Here is a 22,433-nt window from a genome sequence, read left to right as displayed (position 1 = left end):
CAGGGGGACATGGAAGGACCAGGAAGTAGCAGTTAAGGCAGCTAGACAGGATCCTGACGAAGACATCACAGCGACTGCGGAGAGCGTTAAGCAAGAGGCCAAACTCTTCTCCATGCTGCAACATCCAAATATCATAAAACTGCAAGGGGTCTGTCTGGAGGAACCGAACCTCTGCTTGGTTATGGAGTACGCCAGAGGGGGCACCTTGAATCGGGCTCTGACGGGTAGAAGGATACCCCCTCACATTCTTGTGAACTGGGCTGTACAGATCGCCAGAGGCATGCACTACCTTCACGAAGAAGCCGTCGTGCCAATTATTCATCGAGACTTGAAATCCAGCAACAGTAAGCAACCATCTGAGACTTTCTTCCTTAAAGTATATTGTATTAAGCAATCAATAATGCTGTACTAGTTTAAGTATACAGTCCACTCATGGCATCCACGGGCTGTAGGGGTTTAATTGATAGAATGAATACCATCAAGTGCATCACTCTTAAATCAAGGCTTCACACGTGCCCTTACTACACATGAGAGTTTCTGATCCAAACTGTGTCACTTTTGCAAATGACGGCAGACATAAGTAGGCAATTCATATATGTACACACATTAATCCAACTACTTTGAATGGACACATAGTCAGATGTGTAGAAAAATGTTGCCATTTGATATAACTTTATTAATGCCTTTACAAGAGGTGAAGCAAAGCAAACACAGGCATGGAGTGTGTCCACATCTTGCCTGGGAAATGTCTTCAGACCACTAGCTCTTATCAGCATACGCCTGGGCAAGTTTGTAGATTGTTGAGTAAATAGGCAAATAGAATGGTTGGCCTTGTGCACTGGGTGGGTGAATCACAGATAAATTCACAGGGTTACTCAGTGCATGTGGTCCAACCAGGAACTGGTGCTGGACCACTGCAAAAGTTATGGTGTCAAGTGGCTCACAGAACTGCTCCTATGATCAGTCTCAGACCTCATATCTTAAAGATTCATGTGAAATCAGTGTTTGACATGGTGAAGAATGGTGGTGACATCCTGACCCAATCACTCTGTTTTATAGACCATGGTCCAAGTGAAGGTGAACCACATTGGAAGTAAACCTACTTTTTTGGTGTGTTTTTACCCTGATAGAAGTTGGTGCCAAGGCCAGTTCTCAATGTCTTATTCATAAATCAAGGTTGGTTGGAGGATCAAAGTCTCAAGTTATGGTTGCAGACCATATCTTCTTTGCAAGTCATGCAGGTTTGAAAGTAAGGGTATACAACTGAATGGGCTTTGACCATGAGGCAAGCCTGATTCCTCTACCCCAGACAAGCTTGTCGGACTTTGACAAAACATCTTGCAGTGATGTGCACCCACAACGTCCAGTTAAACATACCACTTAACAAGGCGCGTGTTCCACCTGCAGTGTGCTAATCTGGTCCGAAACAGCCATCCTTAAAACGCATGGTCAGAGACACTCAGCCTGCCCTGCCTAAAGACCCAGTGCCCGTAGAGGGGAGAGGCCATTTTTCATTATCAGTGTTTGTAATGGTCTCTGGCTTCTAGTAAGATCTGAGTCCCATGTGTCAGAAGGCTCTGATCTCTTGCCATTGACATCAGCAGGTACTGAAACCTTGTTCATATCCTGGTCAGGTTTAGCATTTGGCCTATCAGTGGTAAAGATTCCTGTCATATAGAGCCCATGGCCTGTATTTCTTAAATGGCCTGTATTTCTTAAATCACATGGCCAATCAATGGCATCCCTGCATGTGCTGATGGCTGTGTGCTAAAGCCAGTGTGCTGCAGAAGATTTTGGTACTCAATGTTTGTGTCTGTACATTAAAGACAGCATGTGTCTGTGCATTAAAGTAGTCCCAATAATGTTACCTGCAGTTGAGGGCATTAGTTAACAATTCTTAAAGCCAGTGGGTCTCTTACACACAGTAGAATGAATGGGGGTGGTACACCTATGAAATGAACTGTTCTGGACAGTCATTTGCAGTGTATCAGGTATTTGAGATATTTGAGACTTCTACTTAGACCTTCTGTAGCCTCACAGATGAAACACAGCCTGTCATTTTCCATGGAAGTTCTGTGTTTTCCCTGTCACTTGGAGCACTTGCATTGAGGGCATAGTTCAGTATTTCCACATTTAATTACTCTGATAGGGGTGCTGAATGTCCTTTGTAGTCCCAAACTGCAGATATATCTTACCTCAACTGGATCCACCATTGAAAATTCACTTTCTGTAGAGAAGCAAGCATGCAGTATTTTTTTATGTAAATTAGTGTTTGGAACACCCCTGCTGCCTGTTTTGGAAACTGTCATCTACATCTAACTTTATCCTCAATTAATATTATCCCTCCTCCGTGCGCTTAGGAATAGTTGTTCTTAATGTTCCCCCTTTTGCACATAAAATGGTGTGTATGCTTGCTTGCTGTTAATGGACACTATAATAGCCCCCCCCCCCCCCCAACCAAACCATAAGAATGTTTTCTTATGTACCAGCAAAGGTGTAAAATTGATGTATGTGTCAAAGATGAAAAGGTTCCTTTATAGTTAATGGTGAAGACCTGTTCTTTGAGAAAGATACCTATATCCAGCTGGTTTCAAGGCCCTCTGGCAAAGACATGCTTTCCCTTCTGAAGCAGGTCAAATAACAAAGCTTTGTTAAGGATGGGCTTTTTTTCATAACTTCACATTTGCGCTCAACCTTGTGAAGGCTAGTTAATGCTTAACTTGGTCAGAGTCACATTTTGTTTGAGGAAAGTATGAGCCCTTTTTGTCCTGGCGTTGAGTGGGAAAAGGCCGAACAAACAGCTTTCCAGTCCCTACTTACAGAGGACGATAACAGCCTGGAATCTGCTGTTGCGAATGGTGAGGATGGGTTGTGGGTTACGTCCAGTGACACTGTAGCCCGAGAGAGGTGCACGGTGAGAGCTGTTGGGCATTCTGGAGCCCATCTGCCGCAGGGCTGTCTGTTGTGGCTCTGTACCCAGACACTGATACCGTAGTGTCAGTGTTAAATCCTCAGTGTTAATTTTTCTGTATCATCCACAAGTGGAAGCAGTTTCATGGCTTCCTCTCCCTTTAAAATGAGTACATAGTGATGTATTTCCTTTTATTGATTTGTAGGTCTTTTGATATACTTTGTTTGCATCAACTTAGTCAGTATTTGTGAGCATAAATTGGGCCTTTTGCATGGTGCATACATCTCCATAATTAGCACCCAGATGTAACCAATTTTAACAGGAGAGAGATTCTTTTTGCCTTGGATCTAAATTTTAAATGAATGTATTTGTGTACAGTTTGGCTTTACGTAGTTCCTTCAAACACATTGAAATCTAAACTCTAGTTTCTGTGTCTGTTGCATGTCATGCTGTCTGTCTAGCCCAGTGTGCTTAGTTTGAACTAGTGCCAGGGAGTTTTTTTTTATTGTACTGAAACTGAAAGAATGATCCTCGTGAACTAAATTCCTTACATATTTGCAAAACGAGTATTGCCAGCATTTTCCACGCATGGTTTCGCAGGTCTAGCACAGGTGTGTTTTGTTGGGAGACACCTGAATAAATTAGTTACAGCTGATCTGGACTGGCATTTTCCAGTCCAGATCAGCAGTAACTACAGATTGGTATTTGATTATAATGTATACAGTTATATAGAAAAATCTTATTAAAAAATATTGCAGTGTGTGAAGGCCTTCTGCTTCCTCTTTTGAGAACTGTGGGACTGATCTATCTCACCTACTAATGGATCATAAGCTCCTGAAAACATACTGTTTGCATGTGTGTTTCATGGGAACACATTGGTCCCCTTGGGCCTCTTGGTCTCTTTCCACTTGTAAAATTATGGGATTTTTTTCTTTTCATTTGAAAATTGGCTGTTTTTCAAGTTGCACATTTGAGGTTGGTACACTGTGTCTGTGGGATTTTAAAAGCTTATAATGACCCATCTTTTTCCTGGGTTTGTATGTGCTATAGGCTCCTGCTGGCTTGCTGTGTCACCTCACTCTTTGATGATGTCATCCATAATTCCACCATGATTTGAGTTGCGCTAAGCCCGCTAGTAACTATAAACAGTGATCCGTGAGGAGGAAGTTTTTGCAGAAAAGCTGCGTTTCTCCCACGCAAGTTACAGCCGCAAGCTATGTGGGAGAGATGAGGGGCAGGGCAGGCCGGTTCAGAAGTGAGAGCTGCCCCATGGTGAGTGCGCAGTCAGCAGAGCATCTGCGTAGAATGTCTGTGCAGAACAGCTCAGGAACCTTGGGCAAAATGAACCTTTCAGCAAGTTTACGAAATTAGACGGACAGAAAAGGAGTAATTTCAGCAATGTTTGTGGAGAATACATATTGAATTTCTCCTTACAATGTCTCGTTATTTAAAGTTTGAATTTAATTTGATCTTCTCTCAGGCAATTCAAGAATTTTAAAATGAAACATTCTGTTGTGACATATAAGTCAGCAGGGCCGCCTCACGTTAACGTGTCTCCTGCATTATAGAGTGTTTCCTGTTTTACTCTGATAGAATCACACTCTTGTGCCTCTGAACTGAATCACCTCAGCACATATGATGTCTGGAGCAAAGTGTGTCCATTGAATGTTGAAAAGGTTACATTGCATTACATTATTCATGTAGCAGACGCTTTTATCCAGAATGACTTCCAGCACAAGAGAACAGAAGTGCATCCATTCAAGTTGAAAATTGAGCTCAACATGTTGGCCTTTGAGATAAACTGTTACCTAGTGTATTACTCTGCCTGTGTGGCATGGGGAAGGTCTGTGCCCCCCTCTGTGTGTGTGTGTGTGTGTGTGTGTGTGTGTGTGTGTGTGTGTGTGTGTGTGTGTGTGTGTGTGTGTGTGTGTGTGTGTGTGTGTGTGTGTGGGTGGGTGGATGGGGGGTGGGTTAGACTCAGGAGGATGTGAACTGAGGTCAGAGTTTGCTCAGCTGGACTCCTTGCTGAAGATGTGATGTTCCTGCATTACAGAAAGTGCCCGACCAGCACAGTGCTGAATCTTAGTCTGATACAGAGATCTAGAGATTCCCTTTAGTCATACCTGATGCGGGAGCACACCTCCAAAGTTTAATGAAATGCTTCCGGGGCAGAAAAATTTCACTCATATCTATATGTTGGTTAACTTACCTATTAGCTTTGAAAAACACATAGCATAAGTTTTCACTCTTTATCTTAGTAGCCATGTGTTTCTATCAACCACATGCATGCAGCATAGTGCTGTTGCTGTGATATCAACATTGAATAGATATGAGTGGCCTTTTTTCCCCCGGAAGCATTTCACATGGCCTCGGAAAACTGGAGGTGTGCTCCTGCATATGACTAAAGGGAAACAATAGGAGAAGAAACCTAGCGCCTCATACCAGGGATCGCTGTTATTGCACTAAAAATGCCTATTCGATCTCTCGTGATGGCTATATCGCCCAGCCCTAGCTAGAAGTAGGCCTAAGTTTGTGTATTGTCATTCACTTTGGAGATTGTAATATTTACTCATACGTGACACACTAAATCTCCTCAGATGTGCCTCTGACAAGAAGGAATTTCCACTGGCATATTTCAGAAGCCTGAAAGTTGGAACAAACGTTCTACATTTGCATACTGTTGGAGCTTATCAGTGATACTGTCACCTCCCTAGAGCTTAAGGCCTTAGAGGGCATTTGAAGGTATCGTACTGATTTCACTGCTGTAATACTGGATTCAGAATGCCTGTAATGTTCACATCAGCTACCACACTTGAGTTTTGCTGCGAATCAGTTGGTCAAACATGCTAAAAGACCATCTTTCCTTGACCACAAGACCTCAGCTAAAGTTGGTCAGTCCTAAATAAATGAGAGCCTTTGCTTGGTCCTCAGTTGTAGTTGAGTTCCATGCCCTCTGAGTGTGGAGTGACCCATGGATCATGGATTTTAGCATCTTATTAGGTTTCAGTTACTCTAGAGCTGAACCTTATACACTTGATCTGTTGAATAATAGGCTTTTTACATGTTGATCTATATTTAAAAGGTGACCACCTCTGAATTACAACAGGAAGTATAAGGACTGTCTAGTCATTGTGTCTCAAACATTGGGCCTCGATGGCAAAGGTTGTGAGATGCAGCCCCCGATACAGTGATGTTGGAACAGGACTGTGCTACCGTGCGCTTCCTCCAATCACGCCCCTCCCCTCCCCCCCTCCCCTCCCCCCACACAGCACTGCAAACCTCTCCACCGCTAATGAAACGGCCGGCCAGTTTGTCTTTACACACATTTGCGACAAAACAACAATGGTGGCCTGCAGAAGTTAATTGGAACAATAACGTCTGTTTACGTAGCAACATCCTGCATGCTTGCCCCTACTGCGAAGATCTCTTCTGTCCCGTAGCCCCTTCAATCTCAGTTTGTCGGCACTGTGATTTTTAAATATAAGAGTTTGCACAGCGGTTCATCTGCTTTGTGTACATTGAGGTAAGAGATGGTCTGTCTTGGGAATGCACTGTAAGAGTAGAGTGGGCATTCAAATCCAATGGTGTTATTCACAGTTTACAAACTAGTGAGCCCCATCTGTCATGTTTTTTTCTGTTTTTTACCTAGCGCTGGCTAACTTGATAAAGCGGTATCGTTAAAAAAAAAAAAAAAATCAAGAAGTCACTTAAATTGTGTGTCTTTGTATGTCCTAATCTTTTAATACCTTACTTGAAGGAATGCAGCTAATGAGGGGCAAAAGATTAACATAAGTTTGCACAAAAGAGTGGTCAACTGCCGGTTGCTAGGTGACAGCGGCCGCAAGAATGCCCCCGTCTCCCCATGCCTGAAAGCCTTATTTTCATTATATTTAATCTGCTCAGCGCCCGCTGCTCTTAAAAAAAGGCAGCGGATTCCTGAGGACGGGGGACGGACAGCGGGTGCGTACAGTAGGGCACAGCACACTCGGGTAGTCCCCGCTGAAACCTGGCGCACGGCCAGCCGTCATAACACACTTTCATCCCGCAGTTTCGGGCGCAGTAGATTGAAAGGTAAAAGAATTTCAGGCATGCCCTCTCTCTCTCTCTATCTATCCATCTCTCTCCCTCTCTCTCTCTCTCTCTCTCTCTCTCCCTCTGCTGCATGCATTCACTTGAAATGAAACCAGGGAACAATGGTCCCCCCTGTTAAAGCACAAACAGCACTGTCATGCATGTCCAAACCATGACTGTTGTCATCTCTCTCTTCAGGGGGGGGGGGGGGGGTGTCCCCCACCACCTCCCTCCCACCTCCCTGTCCCATAAACCAGCTGCCATAAATATCTGAACAACAGAAAGGGGGTTGGAGGAAGTTGAGTGTTTCTCGGTTGCGTGGTGGCTTTTTTTTGTCTTTCCCCTGCAGTTCACCCATTTGACCAAAGTGGTTACTGAAGTCTTTACCCTCAGAGACAAAACGGAGAAATGGATATGTACTCACACAGATTTCAGAATCTACAAAGATGATCTTAACACTAAGCATGCCAAAACTGGAGCTGTTCTCACAGTGGCTCAGTGTGTTCGGATATGCACACACAGAATCGAGATACCCAGTGATCCTGCATTGAATTTCTGAATGCTTGTGTGATATTCCTGTTAGATTCTGAAACCAGAAAAGTAGCGTTTCATTTGGTTGTCTACTTTGTTTACAGAAGCAGTTTGTAAGAAATTGGCACAAATTACTTTTCATAATGTTTCCTTTCACATCAGAATGCTTTTTTGTTAGTTATGTAAAACAGTTTTGGAACAATTAAGTGTTATACATTACCAGGCTTAGAGTCCTCTTAAAAACATGAATAATAACATATTGGAAGCTGCTTATCAAGAGGTTTTACTGTTAGGGGTGTGTATACATTGATCATATTGAATAGGCTGTGGTATAGTTGTCCAAAAGAAAAGCTATGTAGGGTTTGAAGTGTAAATATCTGAAGGGTTTGTACCCTTAGGAGCAGTGGAAGTGCTTTGTTGTGACGTGACAAAGGATAACCAGCAACAGCAGTTTTGCTAATGTATTTTTCTGATTCTACTATAAACACCCCCTGATTTAAATGAAGTTACATGTGTAAAGTTAAGCGGATGAGCCAGTAGTGTCTAAGCGTCTAATTGAAATTGCCTTTCAGATTGTAAGCATGTCAGCTTAGCTACTTTCTATGCCATGTGTTCACAGTGCAGTGCAGTTCTTGCTGTAACTGGTGGTACTGTGCTCAGTGATGGTTGTTTATGGAACAGTGTGTCGGTTAAACATCAGTGTCCGCATCCATACACAGTATACCTGCACGTAATCTTCACTAACTAACATCAAGCTCAGTGTTTGTCTAGTTAGCGGCCAGCTTTTTGTGAGCTGCTGAATTCTGGAGCAAAAGGAAGGCAGTGCAGTGTTACCATACCCTGAAGCATGTGCAGAACCATGAACGATGGAATTACACTGCATAATCTGGACTCAGGCTAGCAGATCATATTCGGGAAACTGCGTTTCCTCTCTCCAGAGTCGCACCAACTTGAGTCGGACAACTTACTTTTTTTTTTTTAAAGCTGACAGTGTGAAATGCCACCCTCTGCCCTGGTTTGAGGTGCGCGCTGATCACTACCTGATTGATAGGGTGATTAACCCCAATAAACTTAGTGGAAACGCATTACAAGTGGCAGGTGTCCAGACTGCCTGCCACATTGCACTGAGGGTACATAAAGAGGCTTTTCAGTGTAGAGTGCCTAATCTTTTACAAATTAACCAGAAAAAAAAACATCTGAGCCTGAAAAATGACACAGTTCTGTGATGCAAGTTTAAAATGTCAAAGCAGGTTTGTCGGGAAAAATCTAATTTTATAACTTGTTCTTCTCCGAATAAGGAGAACAAAGTAGCTAGTTGTCTGCAACCATATGTTTTCCCGCCAAGGTCACCAACTACAAAAAGAAAAGAAAACATTTAGGCTCAGTCCAGGTTGCCTCTTTACTCTGTTAATCCTGGCAGGGTGGTCATTTTGTTGCATTTATTCCACACTCACAGCCCTTAGAGGTCTCTAAGGGCTGTGCTGCTGACTTCCCATTGGCCGGAGCTCTGCAGTCCAGTCAAGGTCTTCTTATCTACTGTATATTCAGGAGTAGATGATTATTAAATGTCAACATTCAGGGGCATGGGAAAGTCGAAACAACTCCTGTTGGAGTCAACCTTCGTGTACTGTGTAAAATGGCCCACAGCCTTGACATAATGGACTATCTGCAGTCACAAGGTCCGCTTGGAGAGCTCAAAAACAGGTGTAAGTGAAGCACAGCTGAAAATTGCTACTCGGAAACAAGTGTAATGCCGCATGTCATGGTCACAAGGTTTATTTCTGCGAATAACCTGTGATTACTGGGATTTTCATTAGGTGGCACTGTCTTCACTGATGCAAGCAGAAATTTACGTGTGCTGAGCTAAATCTTATCTTAAACCCGGTCTCAGTTTTTATACTGTGTGTTCATATCCATGCATGCTGTAATGCAAAGTAAAGGATGTGCAATCAGACAATTCTCAGTACATTTTTATATTGTTATTTTAAGAAAAAATGAAAAACACAACCGCATAAAGTTCATATGTACAGCAAAGCACGTCCAAAAGTGTACTTAGATGGCCAGTTAAGTGTGTAATTTCATCTGGTACTGCATTATCCTACAAAAAGTCGTGAGACTCATGTAGTCATGATTAAAACAAGCCTTTTCTCCAGGTAATAAATGGCATATTGGCCCCTTTCTGGTAGAAAGCTGGTGATGTTGTGTTCCACTCATCTGAAGGCCTTAGTACACTCCACTACTGAGGAATGCCCTTGCCCTAATTATTTATTCCAGTACATCCCAAAGATGTTCTGTTGAGTTGAGGTCAGGACTCTGTGCAGGCGTTTCTAATAGTCCTATGTTATCCTCTTCAAGCCACATGTAATCATACTTTTACCTACAGTCAGGTTGGGTGTCCCATGACTTTTTGTAGAATAGTGTGTGATGTATTTCCAATCAGTTATGCTGGGTTTGTCTTCACAGACAGGTTCGTGTCAGCAAGGTCTGTTTTTGTTGTATATGCACTGGTTTGACAAGGTTTTGATGCAGATCCACATCATTGTTTTGCATCTTGGGTAATTCTGACACACAGAATCTCCTCTGTTTGCAGTATTATTACTTGAAAAGATTGAGAACGATGACATTGGGAAGAAGACGTTAAAGATCACAGACTTCGGCCTGGCAAGAGAGTGGCACAAGACAACCAAAATGAGCGCCGCCGGCACCTACTCCTGGATGGCCCCCGAGGTCATCAAGTCCTCTCTGTTCTCCAAAGGCAGTGATGTGTGGAGGTATGAACGCCAAGTCACACATTTCATCTCATTGTTGTCATTTAACAGACCCTGTTATCCAGAGGGACTTGAGGCAGGTTACAATTTTATCCATTTATACAGCTGGATATTCACTGAGGAAATTGTGGGTTAAGTACCTTGCCCAAGGGTACAGCAGCAGTGCCCCAGCAGCCAGTCGAACCAGAAACCTTTCAGTTATGGGCCCAGCTCCTTACCACTATGCCACACAGCTGCCCACCACACCAATGTGATCCAATGCCGTGATCCAGTCACATCACTGTGATCCAATGCAATACAATAATTCAACCACACCAATATGATCCAATCACGCTAGTGGGTCACTGAGTAAAACTCACACGCAGTGTTTAGAACACAACCCAACCGGTTTTACAGGCAGATGTGTCCTATTTGGAAAGTTTGGTTTGGACTTTAAAGAAGAGTTTTTATAGTGTAATTTTCCAGCAGTTTAGGCAGTTTAATCATTGCAGTCATGACTAGTATTTATAGTTCATAGGCTGAACTAGTAAAAATCATTATACCATGCTTGAATAATAAACAACATGTATCAGTTTTTGTTGTCTTGACATTTGTCTTGTCTCTTTAAGCACTTCATACTTAAGCTGATACTTAAGACTTTCCACGTATATAAATGTTTACACATAAACACTTGTATTATTTCATCATATTAAGGATTTCTGCAGAATTAATTCTTACATGGAATTTTTCATAACGCACTAACAGTATAGGCGGTCCCCGTTTTATGATGATCCCGTTTATGCCAGTCTTTGGTTAAGACTTATCAAAAGCTGCCATTAACTGGTTTATGACACAATTTGAACACCCGGGAGTGAGGTGAGGTAGAGAACGATGCTTCTTTAAGGTGTCATTGAAAGCATCCCTTCCCCTCCAGCTACGGCGTGCTGCTTTGGGAGCTGCTGACGGGGGAGGTGCCGTACCGGGGAATCGACGGCCTGGCGGTGGCATACGGCGTGGCGGTCAACAAGTTAACCCTTCCCATTCCATCTACCTGCCCCGAACCCTTCGCCAAGCTGATGGAAGGTACCTGAGGGTGGAGTCTGCCAAACTGCTGTGCCTCTCCTTTAATGGAGTTACACAGAAAGCATGAATATGATACACAGGAAATCACTTTATCTACATCAGAAGGAAACACTTTTCTTGGAGTGCTGATAAAACTTTAGAGGTTTTTATGTCTGTGACATGAAATGTCAGGTGTACTGCAAATCAGTTTGGGGAGTGTTATTCGGACGTTATTCTGTCTGAAGTTTGGTCTGTGTTTAAACACCGCCATGTTTCTTCTCAGAATGCTGGGAGCAGGACCCCCACATCCGGCCCTCCTTCACTGCCATCCTGGAGCAGCTGACAGCCATCGAGGAGGCGGTGATGGCCACCATGCCCCAGGACTCCTTCCACTCTATGCAGGACGACTGGAAGCTGGAGATCCAGGAGATGTTCGACGAGCTGCGGACCAAGGAGAAGGTGAGTCTGTCTTTGCTGCTCTACATGGGTGTTTACAATGCCAGTTTATTTAAAGGAAGGCAGTGCAGTGTTACCATACCCTGAAGCATGTGCAGAACCATGAACGATGGAATTACACTGCATAATCTGGACTCAGGCTAGCAGATCATATTCAGGAAACTGCGTTTCCTCTCTCCAGAGTCGCACCAACTTGAGTCAGACAACTTACTTTTTTTTAAAGCTGACATTGTGAAATGCCACCCTCTGCCCTGGTCTGAGGTGCACGCTAATCACTAGCTGATTGATAGGCCGATTAACCCCAATAAACTTTAAACACATTACAAATGGCAAGCGGCCTGACTGCCTGCGACATTACAGTGAAGGTACATAAAGGGGCAATTTGAATTTGTGGCAACATAATATATTTTCCTACCTTTTACAACTGACTCAAAACAACTATTGGTCCAGGCCCACATATGCAGATGCATACAGTCAGACAGGGTCATTCAGCGTGGCTAATCTTTTGGACACAATATACCCTCCATTATTTAGCACTGTAGCAGTTTGTGCCTGACTATATGTTTCATGTAATTCCAAGGATTTAGTTAAGACGTGTGTGAAAATTCAGACAGTTTTTCTGCACCATCTAACAACCACACATTTGTTACTTTTCAAAAGCGCCTTGTGTTTTTGAAATTTCTGCCCCCGGTTTTGATTTTAATTGGTTACTTTTGAAAGGCGAGTTAATCAGCTTGTGAACAAAGGCGGGCTATTAGCGATGAAACGGCTGAAGTATTTCCCCTCCTTAATACCATAAGCTGCTTCCTTTTCTCAGTGACTGCTCGTTAAGTTAAATGGGATTTGTAATTGTTTTATCAAGGAGGTTCTGCAGATTCAGCTCAATCGTTAAGAAGTAAAGCGCATGGATTGTTCAGGATGTATAACATGTTATTTGCTCCCCAAGAGGTATGACTCAAACGCATGGCACTAAATTATTTAAAAATGCTTAAAAACATGAGGAAAAAGTTTAATGCTGGATAAATGGAAATAGTTTGCTGTGTTGTTACAGTTTTGAAATGGCCTTAATCTACTGTGTTTCATGGTACTCGGTATTAAAGCTTCTTTTCAGAGGCCTTTCATTGCGGATTATTTGGTTTACTGAGTAAAAAAAAACATAAAATCTAATCCGAATCTGCTATTATTAGATGAATCCCAAATGCTGCTGTCTCAGGTGTAATTTAGTAGTTCATATGACAGAGATTAGATGCATTTCACGTACATTTCTTGATCCCACAACACAGAATCATTGTAATATGATGATTATTTACATATTAGATATGGGGTATAGTATAGAATTTATGCTGCTTTGGACAGAATGGACGTTGTTGCTTGTTACGTTTGCATGGAGTGCTTTTTCATTCCTTTTATCCCTGTATTGTCTGCTATTGCTTTCTCCCACGTCATTTTAGCATCTTGATTGTATGCTGCAAATGGAGCAAAATGGTGAGGGGGTTATGTGAGGTTACGTTATAGATGTGAGACATCACGATCTGTGCGCTTTAACAATCAATTACTGTGGGTAGACAGCACCGTGTGGCCACCAGAGGGCGTTGGGTAGACGGCACCATGTCAGTGCCAGAAGGCATCACGGCCTGAGAGCCTTGCAGACGGGAGGCATGTAACAGCCAGAATGTTACAGCAGATGGGTACCCGCGTGCAACGGCAGAAAGGCACACTGCTGTGAAGCTCTCGGCCTCACTGCCACTTTTCAGTCAAAATCCTGAGAAAATTAACACTCGTCCCTCAGTGTCATTAAAACCGAGACCAGACGTAATTTTACCGACATTATTTTGGGATGAAACAAACGACAAACGACTTACTACTTTTATTTATATTCACATTTTCCACATCCAGCGCTTGCAAAACAGTGAGTTGCAGTATTACGTTAGGGCAGATTAATTATGGCTGTTCAGTTTATTGGCCTATTTAATTTAGGTTAAAGCTGTTGTATCAAGCAGAAAAATGGTTTACTTGCCCCTGCAACTTGTAGGTAATTAGGGATTGTTGGTCTGGGATGGCAGGAAGAGTTGCTGACAACCCATAAGAATCTGACTAGATTGTGCCTCTTCTCTGCATGCATTGAAGGCACAGAAATGGAACCCTATCCACACTGATGGAGTTGCAGAAAATGCATTTCATAAAGCCTTTTCCAGTGGTCACCCAATACTCCACCCCAACTAGACTCCACCCCCTCAGCAGACAGCTAGGTTCCACTCATCACCAGGCACCTAGACCCTGCCCCTCAATAGACACCTAGGCTCCACCCCCTCAGCGGACAGCCAGACTCCGCCCCACTGTAACCCGACCCCGTGCGTGTGTGTGTGTGTGTGTGCACGCGCAGGAGCTGCGCTCGCGGGAGGAGGAGCTGACGCGCGCGGCGTTGCAGCAGAAGTCGCAGGAGGAGCTGCTGAAGAGGCGGGAGCAGCAGCTGGCCGAGCGCGAGATCAACGTGCTGGAGCGCGAGCTCAACATCCTCATCTTCCAGCTCAACAAGGACAAGCCCAACGTCAAGAAGAGGAAGGGCAAGTTCAAGCGCAGCCGTCTCAAGCTGAAGGACGGCAACCGAATCAGCCTGCCCTCAGGTGAGTGCATCGGCAGGTGGGCAGCACCTGTCTGCCGCTGTCTTTTTTAGCGTTGTCTTAAACTGAGAAGTAGGAGGGTTGCAGCTCTTTGTAATCTCTGGTAGTCATTGCGGGTGGATCCAATTCCGAGAGGAAAGCATGGTCCTGACTGGGTTCTCCTGGATGGTGGTGCACACTTGCCTTTTTGTGCGTCTGAATCAGATTTCCAGCACAAGATCACGGTGCAGGCGTCTCCCACCATGGACAAGAGGAGGAGCCTGAACAGCAACAACTCCAGCCCCCCCGGCAGCCCCACCCTCATCCCCCGTCTCCGAGCGATACAGCGTGAGTGTACCATACTCTCTCTTTTAGCCCACACCATACACCCTCACTCTGTCACAGTCTGAATATACCATACTCTGTGTTACAATACACTATACTTCATTGGTCTGTGATAGTGTCTGTGAGTATGAGAATGTACCGTACTGCATAACTCTCTAATAGAGTAGGCATGCCATACTTTCACATTGTGAGTGTACCATACTCTCTTATCTAACTATAGACTGTCTGTTAGTGTTGAAACTCCAAACTCTGTATTGCTCTGTAATTAGTGTGAGTGCACTACACTGCATTACTCTGTTACAGTATGGATACACCATACTCTTAGCATGAGTATTGGATAGCAGTGTGGTGTAGCGGTAAGGAGCAGGGCAGCAGTGTGGAGCAGGGCAGCAGTGTGGTGTAGCGGTAAGGAGCAGGGCAGCAGTGTGGTGTAGCAGTAAGGAGCAGGGCAGCAGTGTGGTGTTGCAGTAAGGAGCAGGGCAGCAGTGTGGCGTAGCGGTAAGGAGCATAGCAGTATAGCGGTAAGGAGTCGGGCAGTAATGTCGTGAAGTGGAAAGGAGTAGTTCTTATCAGTGTCATACCCCAGTGGAGCACTGCTGTTGTGCCCCTAGACAAGGTACTTGCCAAATTACCTCAGTATATATCCAGCTGCACGAATGAATAACATGTCAAATTTTAAGCCATGTAAGACACTCTGGGTACCAGCATCTGCTGTGCAACTGTTATGTAGTGAGTATATCAAACTGTATTACAGTGTGAACGCAACATACTCTCAGCCAGTAAACTATGCTCTAATGTATATGTACCGTACTCCATTACTCTATTATAGGACGAGGACACTGTAGGCACATTACTACAGAAAAAGGGCGTCCATCCGGCGCTGGCAGTTTATTACCAGCAGCCATTATCGGCGGTACAGCGGAAGGACACCATGTTCTCTCTTATCAGTACTGAAAGGCTGTACCACCAGCCACGTGCTGAACAGCACAGAGCTAGTACACGCTGTCCATTCTGAAGCTCTCTTCCAAAAACCATCTGTTTGCAGAAATGGATACATGCTTTTGTTTACTAAAATGCTGCCCTGGACTTCCAGGTCTTCACTTGACATGTTTTTCTGTGAAGTGATTTTCAGCCATTCAGCACGTTGATTAAAATTATCATTGGTGTAGTTGTGGAAGAAAAAAAAACAAAAAAAACAAAGGCCATTATTCAGTCTGCACCCCTTCCACCCCATATTAGCAGACAGAGGAGCATCTTCAGTGGGTGCCTTACTGCCCCTAGGTGCTCTACAATGAGGTTTAAGTATTTATACCAGCAGCTATATGCACTTTTAATTGTGCTTTAGTGTTTTTATACGTTTTATCTCTTTTTGTGAATTTGTCCTGCTGTTTTCACAAACTAATTTCCCCCATGGGGAAATTAAGTGTATCTGTCTGTCTGTCTGTCTGTCTGTCTGTCTGCCTGCCTGCCTGTCTATCTAATCTGTCTATCTATATATTTGTCTGTCTGTCTGTACCATTTTAGTTTATGTTTGTGTTTAGAGCTTTGCAACCTCCAGACACCCCCTCCCCCCAGCTCAGTCCTGGTGCAGGAGTGTCCTGCCCCCCCTGCTCACGGTTTGGTAATAGTGTTCTTTCCCCTTAGTGAGCTCCCCCAGTGGCCGGAGGGGGAGTATGTATGTGTACCACCAGGACGTGGATATCACCAGCGAGTATGAGCCCCCTGCTGGCTTTAGGAAGAAAGGCAAGGAACTGTGGCATTGTGGGACGTGTCCACTCTGTGTGTGTGAGGGGGGCAGGGGCATAACGCTAAGCTCTGCTGCCAGTGTTCTGCTTGGAAAATCAGCTCATTTCTCCGTCCACTGCAACACAGCCCCCTGTTCACAGAATTTGGTTCTTACTGGAGGTCTCAGAATGTTAAGAAACAAAGTCTCACTTGTGTAAATCATGTTAATATCAGTTAATTGATTGGTATTGTTAATTTCCATCACCATTCAGGCATTAAAGCTTTTGCTGGGCATTTAAGGATGTCTTGGGTTTCTCTCTTAGAAATGATGTGTACTTTTAACAGATTCCTATCATTTCACATAGAGATGTTTCCAGACCACAACATTCATTGTAAGACCAGCAGACCACCCGAGGAATAAAGTTATCACTTATGAATAGTTAAGTTGTCAGTTATCTTGACTCTATTTTTTAAAAATAAAATCCAGTTAAAGCCTGGCTTAGTTTACCAGGCACACACAAATATTAAGCATTATTTACAATAGTAGTCAAGTATGTATTGCCTATCCACAGAAAGAACTGCATTGAGTAACATCAAGAGTTCAGTGAATACAGTATGTTTAAAATTATATTTATACATATTGTATACATTTTCATGAGAAACTCAAGGCATGCTTAAAACCATGTGATCTGTGTTATACTGGGTCTTTGTGATCATCTAACCCTGGAGTGATTTCAGCATTCACTTCCTCTCTCTCTTCATCACCCCTGGATGGTGGAGGCTGTCTTTTTAACCGCCTGGTTTTCTTATCGGCTTCACTCATTTCAGTGGCTGACGTTGGACTAATACGTTTAATCTCGGTTTGGAGTCTCACAGCTCTGTCGTTGGGGAGGAGCAGGTGTTTTTTTGTGGCCCTTTGCTGATTGGTTCTCTCTCCCCTCCGGCGCAGTGACCCTGGACGAGAGCAACAGGACATGGGGCCGCAGCACCGTTTACAAGCCGGAGGAGTTCGAGGACGTCAGGAAGGGCTTCAAGAAGAAGGGGCGCACGTGGGGCCCCAATTCGGTGCAGACGAAGGAGCGGGCCGACTGTGCAGAAAGGTGCTGCAGGCGCTAACTCCCCCCCCCCCCCCCCCCCGTGGCTCATTTGGAATTTCTCCTCTTCCTCTGCCGACCGCAGAACGAGCAGAAAGAGGATGTCTCTGGGATAGGCGCCGTGTTCATTGTTTGATTTTACACTGTCGTGTATGAGGTTTCTGCACTGCAATGACTCCCTCCCAGATGCAGCTTTAGCAGGTTGTAAATGTTGTTAAATGAAACCTGTTAATGTTAAACACAAAATGAACAGTTTGCAACTCTGTGGCTTTTGCCTGCAGTGTTAATTTAGATTCGGTTTTGAATATTAACAAACCATGTACTTAGATTTTCAGAAGTAAAGGCCAATCCTCAATTCCAAACAAAAATGCTTGTCAGCCAATTGACATTTAATACATGCATGTAACACGTATCATTTATCTCCCCAATTTGCCTGAATCCTGGTGCCTTGTAAAACACGCTTGTTTTCCTCCAGGGTGAGACCCCTCTCTGATGGCAGCAGCCCCTGGTCCACCAGCCTGGTGAAGACTCAGAAGTCGGTGCCACTGGCCGCCCTATTCGCCGAGCAGGGTGAGGGTTGCATTCACTGTCTGATCCAGTCCTACAGTGCTGTATTCACTGTCTGATCCAATCCTACAGTGCTGTATTCACTGTCTGATCCAATCCACTTACTGACTAGTAAATTCCTGTTATGGTTGTTTTTAGCAGATTTATCCAGGCTGCCTCAGGAAGCAGTATTAAAGTAAGAAAGTTTACTATAATGTGATTTTTTTTTTTTTTTTTTTAAGGAACAAATCCAGACGAAACGTTCGCTGCCGAAGGCCCGGAGAGCAACAAACCAAAGCAACTGAAGTTCCCCAATCAGGTGTACATCGATCTACCTCTGTGGAAGGACGAGCCGGGCGAGGGCGGGCCCGTGGCCGAGAGCCAGGATGACCCCGCCACCTCCGCCAGCTCCACCAGCACCACGCCGCAGGTCACTCCCACCAACAGCCTGAAGAGGGCGGCAACGCGCCGGCGCACCGACTCGGTGCTGTACAGCTGCGGGGCGCTGCTGGCGTCGGTGGCGTTGGGCGTGGACCTGCGGGAGGCGCTGCGGGCGCCGGTGGCGGGGGCGGGGCCGGGGGGCGGTGAGGAGGTGGAGCCCCGGGAGGAGAGGAGGAAGCGGGAGGGGCTGTTCCAGCGCGCCACGCGGTTCCGACGCAGCACCAGCCCCCCCGGCGGCCGCTCCCGCAAAGACGACATCCCCAACCCCATCAACCTGCTGTCCATGTGCTCCATCTCCGAGTGCAACTCCTCCCGCTGCCTCCTGCAGTCCGACTCCGAGGGCCCCGAGCACAGCCCCATCAAGGAGGCCCCGCCCACCAGCCTCGTTGACTACAGGCCGCACCCGAGCTGCCACGCCCCCTCTGCGCAGAGCAGCAGGCCTCCCACCAAGCCCGAGCCCCTCCCCCCGACCCCTGCCGCGGACCACAGCAGCACGGTGTGGCTCCGCAGGAAGAAGTCCTCTCCCGCCACATATCACATGAGTGAGTGGGACTCCGCCCTCCTCCCTGCCTGGTCTCTGAACCCGAGCGCTTCGTTTGGTTAGGTCAGGGCAGTGATTGGCTGAAACTAGACAGTAAGAACTCATGAATCATCCAGGAGGTTTGATGCTTTGCTTTGAATTACCTTATGTTTACTTAGAGGCTACATGCACAGCTAAACTTCTTAAGTTTATACTGCTGTGGATATTTACTGAATCAATTCAGATTAAACACCTTTCTCAAACACAGTGCCAGTCTGGACAAGCTCAGTTTCTTACCCTTCTTAATTCCACATAATTGCACAGTGGCATAGAGGCTTTGATTGCTGCTTTTAACTCATGACCTCACTCCCCTCCCCCCAGGTAACGGTACTGCCAGCTCCCACATACCCCCTCCAGTCCTCCCCTCAGCCACAGGCTCTGAGGTCACCCCGCCTCCACCGGCCTCCGTTCCGAGGCGGAGGCCAGACAGAGACCGCACCCCAGAATCGCCCTCTCCCTCGCCCGGAGAGAGCACGTCCAGGCCCCGGCCCCTGTCCCTGCGCGCCAAGCCCCACTCCTGGGGCCTCCTGCGGGGCCGCAACAAGAGCTACTCCCTGGGGCACTACTCCGGGCAGAAGAGTGCCCGTGACCTGAGCATCCTGCTGTCGGCCGAGGCCCAGGGCGGCTGCTCGCTGCTGGACGTGGACACCGAGGGTCAGAAGGGGGACTGCACCGTGCCGCTCTGCCGGATCCAGAGCACGCCTGCACGGCCCTCCCTGTATGAGCTGGAGAAGGAGTTCCTCTCCTGAGCGAGTTGCCTGCCCGCGGGGGGGCCCTCGCCCAGGACGCCGCCCACAGGGGCTCCAGCGGAATCAACACCCCGACTCTGCTGTTTCAGCTGGAACTGGACCAACGCTGCCGAACTGCCTCCCCAGAGAGGGCGCCTGTCCTTTTTTTTTATTTATGCCTGTATATTTTGGTAGTTTATTTAATGTGAAAAGGAGTTTGTGTCCACTAGCGGCTTGGCAGTTAACGGGTGGGAAGGTGTTTCACGACGGACACAGCAGCCTGTGTTTTCGTTCAGCTCTACGGTAACACAAGCACCAGGCTGCAGTTTTTCCCTTTTTTTTGCCTTCACAATGGATTTTGGTTTCCAGTTTTGTAATTGTGCACAAACAGTTCCTTAGGGTATTAAATGAAGACCTAATGTTCTCCGTTTTTGTATTTTTTTTTCCCTTCACTTTAATATGATTTTGTGTTATTCTCATGATCAAAAGGTATTGGTGCGGTGTTGATTTGTTTATGTAAAATTTGCAGCTACCACAGTGTTCCAATTTTTTTTTTTGCCAGAGCAAGCTACAGCCAAGATAATATCAAATGCCTGTCTGACTTCCTCCAGGAAGTTATGCAGTGGTTCGAGTAAAGTAGAGTAACATGTTTGTTTTTGGTAGAAGTGAAAACGGCCCTACCAGCTGCTATTGATGACGGAGAGGCGCTGAATGTGTAAACTCTACTGAGCGCGCAGTAGACCACAAGGCGTTGAGGAGGAGGGAGACTGGGGAGTGGGTGTCTGGAAGTGACCCGTTCAGTTTCAGAAGCCCGTCTCTGGTTGGTCAGTGCTGTTAGCTTAGCGCTGTCATCTTCAATTGGTCATTGCTCTAACTTGAATGATCATTTTCCGTGATGGTCGTTGCTAAGCATGCAATCGGTCGGATGATCGCATCAGATACAGAAGTCCACAACAGGTGTTTTCCGGTCCCCAGCACCTTGTCCGCTTGTACCTTTTTTAAATTGTAAAATTGAGTAATTTAACTAGAATTTATATGTAACAGCAATTTGCTATAACCTTTTATAGGAGATTTCAATATTTTATAGAGATGATTTCAAAGTGTTGATGCTTTTGATGACCCTGAAAGGAAAGAGAAGTTCAGTCTCCATGTTTGCAGTGGTTGCACATGTTGTGTGACCCTGCAGATGCAGAGGTTTGGACTGAACGCGTGACTCTCTAACGCCAAAGTGCAGGCAAAGCTGTTCTGTCCTCTGGGTGATCTCATGTGCACTGTTAGAGGGAGAGAAGATTCTCCTGTATGTGTCCGGGAAATACAGTGGTCCCCCCTTACCCACGTTTTCGGTTACCTGCAGTCAACCGTGGTCTGAAAATATTAAATGGAAAATTCCAGAATTAAACAATTCAAAAGTTCTAAATTGCACGCTGTTCTGAGTAGCGTGATGAAATCTCTTGCCGTCCCACCCGGGACAGGAATCGTCCCTTTGTCCAGCGTATCCACGCTGTATACACTACCCACCCGTTAGTCACTTGGTAGCCGTCTCGGTATGTATAGGGTTTGGTACTATCCGCGGTTTCAGGCATCCGCTGGGGGTCTTGGAACATATCCCCCGCGGATAAGGGGGGACTACTGTATGTGGCCATGGCAGATACAGGGGCTCCTCTCCTCTCACTCTGATTGCCAGTGTAGCCTTACGAGCAAACTGCTTTGCTCCACCTGTGCGTTTTGATTGACACATTTGGCGACAAATCATATTGTGCCCTTGAGTTCAGCGGTGAAGCTCAAGTGTCTTCCCGCCTCCTCCCCAAAGTCCATGTGTTACTGACAGGATTTTCAGATGTGACGCAGCAGTGACATGCAAATTTTTTTGGAACATCTGTGTCTTGTCATTAATCTGTAATTCAACCAAACGTTTACCACATGCCGAGGCAGGCATATAAAACAAGGCTTGACACATGTTAAATTAATCACAGTGCCATAGAAGTTCTCCTCTAGACTATGCAAATTGCTGTTGCTCTTTCTTATTCGTCACGACACCACAATTTATCTCCACACACAAGTCTTTGCACCAGTCTTGCTGCTGAATTCTTGAAATTTCCATGACCTTTGAATTTGGAAAAAGTTTTTGGTCTAATATGTTGTTGTCAAAAACAAATTCCATTTACAGAGATGAATTAATCCTATGTCTTTACCTTCTTCAAATTTAAACTTGATTTGTGACCAATTTTTAAAGGTAGCTGTTTATAATTCTTGATGACTTTACTGAGGAACTGTTGTTGAAGTTAGATCTCAGGTTGGCATTTTGGCGGGCAGCTTTTTCCTGCTAATTACTGAGAGATAAATTGCCAGAACATATTGATGTGTAACTATTCTGTGTACTTTTGTTTACAAAGCAGTCTGTAGTCTTTTAATTGACCACTATTCAAATTGTTAGAAGCACTGTAATAATTATGAGCACTTTCTCTTAAAAAATCAGACTGAATTTTTAAGGTGATAACCGACATTCCTGCTGGTAGCTGCAAGTCGTGAGATCAGGGGTACGGAGTAGTTTCCTCCCTGCTTGGACACTTGCATCCTGCTTCATGTGCCTGATGTT

The 22,433-nt window shown here is 45.3% G+C and overlaps 1 protein-coding gene across 1 annotated transcript in view; it reads left to right on the top strand.

Moving 5' to 3' along the window:
* The window catches only part of map3k21 (mitogen-activated protein kinase kinase kinase 21), a 23,317-nt gene extending 1,365 nt beyond the window's left edge, over positions 1 to 21,952 (top strand). Inside the window, exons 1-11 of the mRNA XM_036546505.1 lie at positions 1 to 344; positions 10,104 to 10,284; positions 11,195 to 11,343; positions 11,606 to 11,781; positions 14,162 to 14,402; positions 14,604 to 14,726; positions 16,368 to 16,466; positions 17,398 to 17,548; positions 18,018 to 18,112; positions 18,331 to 19,071; positions 19,431 to 21,952. The exon at positions 1 to 344 is cut by the window's left edge and continues 1,365 nt beyond it. Of these exons, the coding sequence (XP_036402398.1) occupies positions 1 to 344; positions 10,104 to 10,284; positions 11,195 to 11,343; positions 11,606 to 11,781; positions 14,162 to 14,402; positions 14,604 to 14,726; positions 16,368 to 16,466; positions 17,398 to 17,548; positions 18,018 to 18,112; positions 18,331 to 19,071; positions 19,431 to 19,858 (2,728 nt within the window). The 3' untranslated portion in view covers positions 19,859 to 21,952. The remainder of the gene's footprint in view (positions 345 to 10,103; positions 10,285 to 11,194; positions 11,344 to 11,605; positions 11,782 to 14,161; positions 14,403 to 14,603; positions 14,727 to 16,367; positions 16,467 to 17,397; positions 17,549 to 18,017; positions 18,113 to 18,330; positions 19,072 to 19,430) is intronic.
* Positions 21,953 to 22,433: the final 481 nt, after the last annotated feature.

This window comes from Megalops cyprinoides, chromosome 15, assembly GCF_013368585.1.
Source record: "Megalops cyprinoides isolate fMegCyp1 chromosome 15, fMegCyp1.pri, whole genome shotgun sequence".
Lineage (NCBI taxonomy): Eukaryota > Metazoa > Chordata > Actinopteri > Elopiformes > Megalopidae > Megalops > Megalops cyprinoides.
This window is presented reverse-complemented; position numbering and strand designations above follow the sequence as displayed.